At 54.7% G+C, this 10,934-nt stretch overlaps 1 protein-coding gene across 1 annotated transcript; it reads left to right on the top strand.

The window, feature by feature from the left end:
- The first annotated feature begins 2,015 nt into the window (after nt 1-2,015).
- KCNA2 (potassium voltage-gated channel subfamily A member 2) lies at nt 2,016-10,707 on the top strand. The gene is made up of 3 exons (XM_057745468.1): nt 2,016-2,037; nt 7,652-7,988; nt 8,448-10,707. Exon 3 carries the CDS (start codon nt 8,611-8,613, stop codon nt 10,108-10,110), a length of 1,500 nt encoding a protein of 499 aa, XP_057601451.1. The 5' UTR covers nt 2,016-2,037; nt 7,652-7,988; nt 8,448-8,610; the 3' UTR covers nt 10,111-10,707.
- Nucleotides 10,708-10,934: the final 227 nt, after the last annotated feature.

Raw genomic sequence — 10,934 nt, 5'->3', positions numbered from 1 at the left:
ACATGACTGGATCTACGCCTTAGGAGGATCACTATGATGACCATGGGGAGAAGAGACGCAGGAGCTAGTCTGAAGGCAAGGGACCAGGAAAGGCTACAGTGGCCTAGACCATGCCTGCAGATGGCTCAAACCTGGGTAGCAGGAGAGGGAGAGGGAGTCAGAGAGAGGTGAACAGATGCCAAAGCCAAGTGATTAACTGCCTGCGGGGCATGTCAGGGTGGAGGAAGCAAAGAGCGCTGATAAGAACTGCCAGGTTTCTGGTTTGGGCAACAGGGTAAAAGGTGGTCTCTCCCAACAAGGAGAATGAGAGGGAGAAGCAGGCCTGTGAAGTGGGGCTGATGAGCTGACAGCTACGGAGACAGGCCTGGGCTGAAAACAGAGCACCCAGGGAGCCAGCCATGGGCTGGGCCAGGGAGCAGGGTTGAGCAACCGTGCTCTGGACCTTGACCTGACCGGGGCCAGCTGGCTCACGAGATTGAGCTGGTCTCCTCTGTGAGCCACTGGGACTCCATACAGATGGTGGCCATCTGTGGAGCCGGCTGGAGAATGTGAATTGTCCCTTTCACCAGCAGGAGGTCGGGGCATTCATAGCTGCCTCCCTCCACATCCAGGCCATGCTGGGCAGCCTGAGTGAGCCACCCTGGCCTCAGAAAGAGTCTCGGGTCAGAAGAGCCCAGAGACGCTGTGGTTAAGGGAGGTCCTGACAACACGCCCAGAAACCATCCTCCACAGGCAGCTGAAGGTGGTCCAGGGGATGTGGCCTGGAACACAGAAGGTGTCTGTCTCATCATAAGCCTCTCCCAGTTGCGTTCCTAATAGAGAAGAAGACCGTGGTGGCCATGCTGAGAGGATGGTCTGCTAATGGCTAACACTTAGTGTTTGCCAGGGCACGGACACTGTTCTAAGTGCTTTACATCCCAATCAATCAATAGAAATGTGAGGTGAGGAACCAAGTGACAAAGCCAAGATGTGCCAGGCCTGGGATTAGGCCCTGGACCTGCCAGCACCAGCAGCTGTGCTCCAACCATGATGTGTGGGAAGACATTCTGGAACCTTTTTGAAACATTGAAAATGTTGAAGTATGTGGGCCGAGCGATGGGATTCAGAATGTCCTGCTTGAGCAGTGGAGGAGCTGAGGGTGCGGGGCGTGGAGACTAATATCACCCTGTTTGGTCCTGAAGGATGGCTGGTTAGCCAAAGACGGGTAAGATTCCTCAGAGGAGGAACAACCTAAGACAGGCACAGCCGCAGAGGGGCCAACAGGGGTGATGCATAGAGCCTTCCTAATATCACCGTGTTTGGCCCTGGAGGATGACTGGTTAGCCAAAGACGGGTAAGATTCCTCAAGGGAGGAACAACCTAAGACAGGCACAGTCACAGAGGGGCCAACACGGGTGGGGCACAGACCCTTAATCCTTCTGAGAGAGGTCTCCTTCCCCCAGGGCTGCTTTGCTCTCCACACCCAGCTCAAATCAGGACCCAGGAGGCAAACAAAGATCATTGCCCCCAGTCATGTGAGGCCTTTGATTGTTTATGGGATTAACCTGGGAGTGTCAGACCCTTAGACTATGCCGAAAACTCAATAAAAGCAACGTGGGATTAATCAGCAGGGCTCTTGATCCGCGAGGTCTTGAGCCCCCCGGTCCCACTTTTCTCTTCAGTCTGTGTCTGTGTCTTCTTCAAGCTTGCGGCACCCGTCACTCACCTCGAGTCGCCGAGCTGGTCTCGGCAATGATGCTATTCTGACTTTGGGTGTTAAGAGCACGGGCCTGATTGTGAGACAATCAGCACAGTGCCTAACATGGAGGAGTGGCTCCAAAAGGTCCACCCCCTGCAACCATTCCTTAATGTACTCTTTTATTTGCAAGATTTACAGTACAGCGGGATGACTGCATAGCAGCTAATTCAGGACAAGAACCAAGGCCCAGGCCTCCATATAGGAGTTCCTTGGAGGCAGCAGGAGTTAATCTCAGAAGGCTTCCTGCAGGAGGCAGCCCTTGACCACCTTAGGAGAACTCCATAGGAGGCAACACTTAGGTAAGTAGGGGGCTGGAATGATGCTCATCGCACCTCTCGGGGACATCCTCAGACGTCAGGCATGACGCACACTGGCAGGGCACAGTCACAACAGCAGTGATGACAATCACAGGGACAGTGTACTCTGCCACATGGACCAAGCTTTTGGCTTTTCCAGGTGTGTCCACACATATTCTTCTCTTTGCTCCTACCAAATGAGGTTGTAATACACACTAACAGTGGACGTTAGTTTCCTTCTTTCCTCCCTCTTTCTCTTTAAACCCTATGAGACAAAGGGGGCAGGGTGGGGGAAATGCTATCCTTCCTATTTTACAAGTAAACTGCGGCACAGAAGGGTCAAGTGAGTGACCTTGAGTTACACAGCTCTGCATGCTGAGACTACCGCCCTGGTCAGATGCTCTGTGCTGTATACCCCTTTGCCAGGGTGAGGGATGCTGAGCTCTGGATCTTGCAGATGAGAGAAGAATCAGTAGAGCTGCTCCAGCAAAGGGCACAGGGCAGAGACTTCAGGTCCTGAATCTTGCACCACTGCCCCGACTCCCTTGGTGTGAGTAGTTAATCACCATCAGCACCAACCCCGCTCTAAAACAGACCTCTTGTAGTGGTTGGGCAACCTCCGCAGGACGTGTGGATGTGCCCTAAGGCTCTGCAAGGTCTGTGATTGAATCCACTTCCTAAGACCAGGAAGTGAGCCCAGAGGCCTGGCACTTCGTAACAGTGGAAGCAAGCAGTAGAAAGGAATGGTGATTTGTGGAGTCAGACAGTCCAGTTCCATCCTAGCTTCCCCACCTACCAGCTAAATTACCCTGGACAGCGACTTGCCTTCTCTGAGCTTCAGTATCTGCATTTGTAAAATAGAGATAATGGCATCTTTCCCACTGGGTGGTGGCAAGGATTAAATCAAATGATCTGTGGAGAGCTGTCAGCCCAGTGCCTGGGCTCACATTCCACGCTTCCCTGCCCTGCTTCTCATGGGCTAGCGAGGGCTCTGCTGCCACAGCGGGTGGCTGGGCTGGTGTGAGGGTGGCTAACCTTCACAACAGCCTAAGAAGTGTCCCATTTTGCAGCAAGCATCAGCAGAGGTGGCAGTCATGCAAGGAAGGAGAGCTGGTCCTCTGGAAGTGACCCCTCTATAGGCCCCTATGTTCATAAACCGTGGTGGAAAGAACTAAGACCCTCCCTCCTGTCCCTGTGGTGCCTGGGTGGGCGTGGGGGTTGGTGTGGGCATGGACACACCATCATGGACTCCTCCTTTCAATGGTTGTAGTCTTGGAAGCATCAATGCCTTCCCCGCGCCCGGCAAGGACAGGTCACTCGCTGTGACGGTCACCAGTCTTTCCCTCTGCTGAAAGCAGGACCTGGCCCCCAGGCAGAAAACTGGACTGAAGGGGAAGGGAGTGGTCTTTGGGGTTTGACTCACCCCAGGGAGGGCGTCAAGGGGCACTCCAACTGATCTTTTGTGGCCAAAGTGGGAAATGGTGACCTAACAATGATTAAATATCTAGGTTAAGCTAGTTGGATGTCCACTCCATAACTCATTTAATCCTCCCCCCCTCCCCCCATGAAGTTATTTTGCTGTCCTACAGACAGATAAGGAAACTGAGGCTCAGAGAGTGGAAATAAGTTGCTCAAGTTCACATAGCTAGCAAGTGTCAGGGGTAAGAATTGAGCCCAGTTCTTTTTCTCTCACAGCATTGCCAAACCAGGAGATACTTTCAGAGCGGGAGCCACACGGTAGAGCCCTGAACAACTGTTATGCTTCTTTTTTTAATTTTTCTTTCTTTCCTTCTTTGGTTAATTTCTTTTTGGTTGTTTTTCACACTTAGATCAGGCTTTAAAGTGGGGAGGTAGGATGACATATCCTTGAGGCCAATCAGATGGAAGGAGGATCAGAGGAAACTCCCAAAGAGGGAAATGAAATGTAACGGCTACTCATTCTACCTGAGCAGGGAGTGTAGGGGCTACAGGTGTGTGTCAAGACCTGATTTAAGTCCCAGAGCCACCACTCAGTGGCCTTGGGCAAACTTCTTCATCTCTCTGCCTCAGTTTCTTTTTTCCCAAGATGGTGTTGATGTAGAAATCACCTCCTAGAGCTGTGAGGATTATGCATCCCACTGGGCTAGAGGTGCTTGACACAGTGTCTGACACATGTTAAGCATATGTCACCAATGAGGGTGATCATTAATTCTCCCTGGAGAGATTTTCTCTGTCCGTGGCTTTCATTTCAACAAAGGAGGGCAAAGAAAATATATTAGATCAAATGGATAATACTGTTGTGCTTTAATTGATGTGAAGACCCTATGTGGTAAGAAGGAGGAACAGAGCCCTGGCGCTGTTTGGGGGAAGCTTCTAGAAAGAGTGTGGAGCAGCATTCTGGAGGATAGTTTGGTGAAGGAAGTGGGAATGACTGAGACCTCAGAGAAAGTGAGGGCTGGAGCAAAGTGGGAAGCAGAGAGAACCTGGTGATTTAGCACTTAGAGAAAGAGCCAAAAGCTAAGCAGGAAGCTGGGAGTTAGGTGGGGAGTTTCCTAGGGAAACAGAGTGGAGAAACTATCATTTGTGGAGTGTCTGCTGGGGGCTAAACTCTTTACATAAATAATTTAACCCTCACAACAGCCTGTGAAGTATCCTCATTTTGCAAATGAGGACACTGAGGTCCAGAGACATGAACCTGGAAGGGATTTAAGTCCCAGCTTGACTGGCTCCAAAACACCCAGGCCACACTCAGGCTGGGACACTGCCAGTCCAGCTTCTATGGGGCCCTAAACCGAACCATACCTGTCTGCTAGTCATCTATCATCCCCAGAGCTCACTGAGGTCGCTGCCCACCCAGACCACCCCCTGCAGCTCTGGGTAGGCCCCCAGTCTTAAACTATACCTTGTAGACTACCTTGATGAAACACTAGAATCCCACAGACCTGGACTCTGCGGGTTCCCCAGAGCTTCCATCAGGAGCTACAGGCCCATAGAGGAGGGTTCTCTGAGCAAGGAGGGCCCAGCAGCAGCCTCCCTGGGACCAGAGGCCCTCTGCATGCAGGGCTCCATGTCTGCTGCAGTCTGGGCTCAAGGAACTGCTGTTTGGAACAGCAATTGGGACAGGAGACCAGAACTGGCAGGGGCTTGGGGCTGTCACAGGATTCCCAAGAGCAGCCTGGACCCGCTCAGATCCACCATCTGAGCAGAGGGCAGACTGGGTTTCCCACACACTCTTCCAAAAGCGAAGAGCATGTTCCACCACCCACCCCGGCGGGCCATGAGCTGCATTCCCAATTTCAGAGCCCCGTGGGCCAATTGGCTTTGTAAGGTCTGTGCGGGGCCTGCTTTGTGAGGAGCTGGCCCTTCCCTAGAGCAGCTGCACGTCCCCCAGCCTTCCCTGTCCCGGCTCTGGGGGAGGGAGTCCAGAGGGCTATCGCTGCAGTTCTGCCGGTTCCTGCCGCTCCTCCCGGTGGGGGCAGACATAGCAGGGAGTTTCTGCCACACTGCCGCCCGCACCTGCTGCATTCCCCTCTGCGAAGCCAAAGCTTTGGCTGGGTAAGAGGGAAGTGGGAGGCAGAGCTGGAGGAGGGGGCGAGCCGGCGCGAGAGGGCAAGGAAGGGGTCTGCGGATTCTGTTTGGCAGCAGTGTAATAATAGCAACACATCTCCCACGGGGCTGGATCCCTTCTCGGGCCTGGGATAGCTGCAATTGATCGTTTCCTCCTTGGCTACTTCTTCTCGTTGGCAGGAGCCTCTCGTGACCGCTCCTCAACTTCTGCCCCCAGTTCCCCGGCCCTGGCAGCACCCAGCTCAGCCCTCCACGGGGCTCTGGTTCGTAAGCTGAGCTCTGCCAAAGGATGGGGTGTTTTTCTCGCGGGGAGGGGGCCGAGGCCCGGGAGCCCCACGGAAAGGACAGCCGGGTGGCGGCGGCGAGCAGAGCGCCTCGCGGGCTCGGGCCGCCGCCCGCCCCTTTAATTCGAGCTCGCCGGCGGCCAGGTGCGGCGCTGCGTGGCGCGGTGCGGCTGCGGGCGGCGGCCGGGTGCTCCGTACGCGCAGCCAGGGGGACTGCAGAGCCGGCAAGCGGCCGGCCGCCCGCACCCCGCCGCCCGCCACCGCGGTTCCGCCGGCTCCTGCGGTCGCCCAGAAACATGGAGGCTCCGGGTGCCCATTGGGAAGGGTAAATGGGTGTCGGGGCGCTCAGCTGCGCGTGCTGCCGGCCTCTGCCTGGGCTGCGGCGCCCAGAGGGGCTGCGGAGCACCGGGCGGCGCAGCCCGCAGAGCGGCGGGCTCTGGCTGAGTCCGAGGCGGGCGAGCGGGGCTGGCACCCAGCGGACGGAGAGACACGGAAAGGGCTCGGGGACCCTCCGGGCAGTGCGGGGCGCGGGGCGGAGGGCGCAGAGAGGAGCTGGCGGGTGATGGGAAGTGCAGCTGACCGCGTAACCATGTCTGGTAAATAGCGCCGGTTGGTAGGACCCAAATCACTTGGGACAGCGGGGCAGCATTCCCCTCTCCGGCTCGGAAGGAAGCCGGCTTTAAGGCAGAGAAGGGCTTTTCCGCTTCGCTGGGGCCGTGAGCTGCCGGGGTGCCCCGGATCTTAGGAGGAAGCCAAGATCTGGGGCAGCAGCCTACTCCCCACCCCCAGAGTTTAGGTTCCAGTGTTTTTGGAAGGAGATCAAGCCTCGGTGGTCCCTCGAAACCTAGGGGCAAAAGAGCCGGGCTGCCCTCGGGCCCGCAGCTAGAGCCCTCTCCGGATCGGGCAGGAGGGGGTTAAGGTGGCTCTGGCTGCCGCGGCCAGTCGGTGGGTCTGGTCCACTCGCGCGGAGCCGAGCGCCGAGCGCGCCCGGCGGAATCCCGGCCGGAGCCCGGGGCGATGGGGAGAGGGCCCGGACCCCTCCCCGCCCTAGGGCCGGCGGGATTGGGCCGGCAGGGGGCCAGCCCGGAAGCCGGCTTCCTCCAGGCTCCCCCTCTCGCTGCTGCCAAGCCGCCTCGCAGCCAAGCTGACTGAGCCTTGGTTCTGCGCTCACTGCCTAGGAGACGTGAGGGATTTTCTCTTGGGGAGAATCGGTGGTCGAACGCCTGCCCAGTTCAAATGCCACCCGGCCCGAAGGGAGGCCTGCAGTTTAGGGATCCCTGAGGGAGAGTAAGTCCTAGGACCAAGCCAGCCAGCTTTTGGAGATCGACCTTTCTGTGTGAGGAGTCTCCCTAGATGAGCCCTGAAGGTGGGTGTTGGAGGTCCAGGGTGAGAAGGAGCGATTCTTCCTCCAGGACTCTGAAGAGGTCCGAGCTGGAAGTCAGGCTGCAGTGTAGGAAGCCCTCCCCTTGGGAGATGCTATGTCCTGACCTGGGGGTGGGAGGGCTTTGCCCAGAGTCCCTCTTGATGGCTGCAGAGAACCAGTGGGGGATCTGGCTCAGCCCAGGGAGGTCCCGGGATGAGACAGGCCCAGCCAAGTCTGAAGGCTTGTTCCCTGGGAGAAAATGCTTCCAGCTGATGGAAGGCTGCCCAAAGGGGGCTGGGAGGCTGATGGATAGTTCTCAGGCGTGACACCAGAATGAAAGGTGGGCATGAGAGAAGCTGCCAGCGCCCTGCTCAATCTTGGCACCAGCTGCCCCAAAGCCCTGATTCCACCTTGTTTTTTCCAGGCAACGTCACACCTCCTGAGGACAGCCAGGAGGACTCCGGCTTTTGCTGAGCACTGCATCTTGCCTCCTTCCTTTCAAGGCTCCAGACCCAAGCTCAGCTGTCCTCAAGTCTTGCGTGTCCCTGGCCAGGCATCCCACTGCCCCTCCAGCCCAGCCCAGCCCTGGAGCTCACCTCCAGGACCTGGAGCCTGCCCTCCTGCCCAGAATGACTCACCATTATTTCTAGCTCAAGTGAGAAGACGTGATGGGGAGTCGGGCAGCCTGTTTGTGTATCTAGGATTCCTGCAGCATCGGATCAGCTCTACAAGGAAGAGAGCTCAGATTCCTGCCTCACCAGGTAAATCAGTCTGTTATTTAATAACAGCCATGTGCAGAGCCATTGGGTTGGGGGCAATGAGGGAGATCCAGGCCCAAGATCCTCCACTGCAAACGCCTCCCAGGGTGCAGGTATCTGCAAGATATTAGTTCAGTGCCTGGGAGAGGGCTCCCTTCCAGCCTCTAGTATGGGGCTGTGCTCCATGATGCCTCTGCAGTAGAGAGAGACCTGTACCAGCCACCTGCCCCTGGTACAGGGCATTTCAGAGCTTTCTTGAGAAACCACCACCTGTTCCCCTCTGATCCCCAGCCAGGTTACGAGGTGAACGTAAATCTTACTTTTTCGTGGTGTTGGTGGTGGTGGTGGCGGTGGTCATGTTTTTGAGCTTCTTAGCTGAGAGATGAGAGAGAAAAAGCAACAACCCAGGCCGGGCTGCCAGTGCTGAGTGGTCTTATGTCTTTAACTACCTCTGTCTTTCAGCCAAGCGGGGCTATATCTCCGGCTGTCAGAGAGCCCTGGTGGCTCTCCTGCAGGAGCCCAGGCCCATGCTGCTGTGTTTCCTGGGGCCGTAAGCAGCACCCTGAGCTCCCTGCCACCAGGCAGCTAGAAGGTGTAGCGAGAGGCACTTCTCTTGGTTCCAATTATGACAGTGGCCACCGGAGACCCAGTGGACGAGGCCGCTGCCCTCCCTGGACACCCGCAGGACACCTATGACCCAGAAGCAGACCACGAATGCTGTGAGAGGGTGGTGATCAACATTTCCGGGCTGCGGTTTGAGACCCAGCTAAAGACCTTAGCCCAGTTTCCAGAGACCCTCTTAGGGGACCCAAAAAAGCGGATGAGGTACTTTGACCCCCTCCGGAACGAGTACTTTTTTGATCGGAACCGCCCAAGTTTTGATGCCATTTTGTACTACTACCAGTCTGGGGGCCGGTTGAGGCGACCCGTGAATGTGCCCTTAGATATATTCTCTGAAGAAATTCGGTTTTATGAGCTGGGAGAAGAAGCAATGGAGATGTTTCGGGAAGATGAAGGCTACATCAAAGAGGAAGAGCGTCCTCTGCCCGAAAATGAATTTCAGAGACAGGTGTGGCTTCTCTTTGAATACCCAGAGAGCTCAGGGCCTGCTAGGATTATAGCTATTGTATCTGTCATGGTGATCTTGATCTCAATCGTCAGCTTCTGCCTGGAGACGTTGCCCATATTCCGGGATGAGAATGAAGACATGCATGGCAGTGGAGTGACCTTCCATACCTATTCCAATAGCACCATCGGGTACCAGCAGTCCACTTCCTTCACTGACCCTTTCTTCATTGTAGAGACCCTCTGCATCATCTGGTTCTCCTTTGAGTTCTTGGTGAGGTTCTTTGCCTGTCCCAGCAAAGCCGGCTTCTTCACCAACATCATGAACATCATTGACATTGTGGCCATCATCCCCTACTTCATCACCCTGGGAACAGAGCTGGCTGAGAAGCCAGAGGATGCTCAGCAGGGCCAGCAGGCCATGTCACTGGCCATCCTTCGAGTCATCCGGTTGGTAAGAGTCTTTAGGATTTTCAAGCTGTCCAGACACTCCAAAGGTCTCCAGATTCTAGGTCAGACCCTCAAAGCCAGCATGAGAGAATTGGGCCTCCTGATATTCTTCCTGTTCATCGGGGTCATCCTTTTCTCTAGTGCTGTCTATTTCGCAGAGGCCGATGAGCGAGAGTCCCAATTCCCGAGCATCCCGGATGCCTTCTGGTGGGCTGTCGTCTCCATGACAACTGTAGGCTATGGAGATATGGTTCCAACTACCATTGGGGGAAAGATCGTGGGTTCCCTATGTGCAATTGCAGGTGTGTTAACCATTGCCTTACCGGTTCCCGTCATAGTGTCTAATTTCAACTACTTCTACCACCGGGAGACAGAGGGAGAGGAGCAGGCGCAGTACTTGCAAGTGACAAGCTGTCCAAAGATCCCATCCTCCCCTGACCTAAAGAAAAGTAGAAGTGCCTCTACCATTAGTAAGTCTGATTACATGGAGATCCAGGAGGGGGTAAACAACAGTAACGAGGACTTTAGAGAGGAAAACTTGAAAACAGCCAACTGCACTTTGGCTAATACAAACTATGTGAATATTACCAAAATGTTAACTGATGTCTGACTGAACCCTATTAACATACTCACAGCTCAATGGAACTAATGCAGATATTGCATAATAGCCTGCATTGTAGTCAGTGTGTTCTACAGTGTGTATCTGGTTCTGCATGGAAAGCAATAGTCGTGCAAGTGACTTTTGATCTTTTGATTTTTGATTTAGAACACAGAATATCTATCCATGGCTTTCAGGCAAATCTTCATCACCGGCTTAGGGGTTTCCAAAGATGGGAGTCACCTATGGAAGCCAGGATTTCAGAAGGACACATTGAGGCCACCTCATAGCAAATACAGGAACCACCACATCAGTGTCACCTTTTCTTCCCAGTGAAATGCACACAGCATCTCAGAGATGCAACTTCCTCTCACCGCCCTGACCTCCCTCACCCCACCACCCCACTTGAGCCTACCACCCCCCTCACAGAGGAAAACCACGGCCGGTGGCTTAGCTTTAAAGTTCTAATAATTATTCGAAAGGTCATTCCCATTTTTGCATTGAAAAGAGCACACAGTGCTGTGTGTTGGAATTACTTTCTGTGTCACAGGCTGGGGGTTTGTGAGTTGCCATTAGATGCTCCAGAGGCTTGTGTTTCATAACGGAAAATGCTGCAATCGGTTTTTTCTCTGCAGTGTCGATATGAGGGAAGCCCGGGGGAGGGACAGTTAGGATGACCAAATGTGAGTTGTCAAGTTTCACATTTGCTCCCTTAGCCCTTCAGAGAGAAGCTAACAAACCAAGGGACCTCTCAGCTTCAGATTTCACCATTTTTGCAGGCTTCAGGGTCACAAAAACACATCTGATTTCTTCGTTAAACTGGAGTTTGCAGGCAT

The sequence above is a fragment of the Hippopotamus amphibius genome, chromosome 1 (assembly GCF_030028045.1).
Source record: "Hippopotamus amphibius kiboko isolate mHipAmp2 chromosome 1, mHipAmp2.hap2, whole genome shotgun sequence".
Classification (NCBI taxonomy): domain Eukaryota; kingdom Metazoa; phylum Chordata; class Mammalia; order Artiodactyla; family Hippopotamidae; genus Hippopotamus; species Hippopotamus amphibius.
Note: the sequence above shows the minus strand (reverse complement) of the source record. Positions and strands in the feature narration are given on the sequence as shown.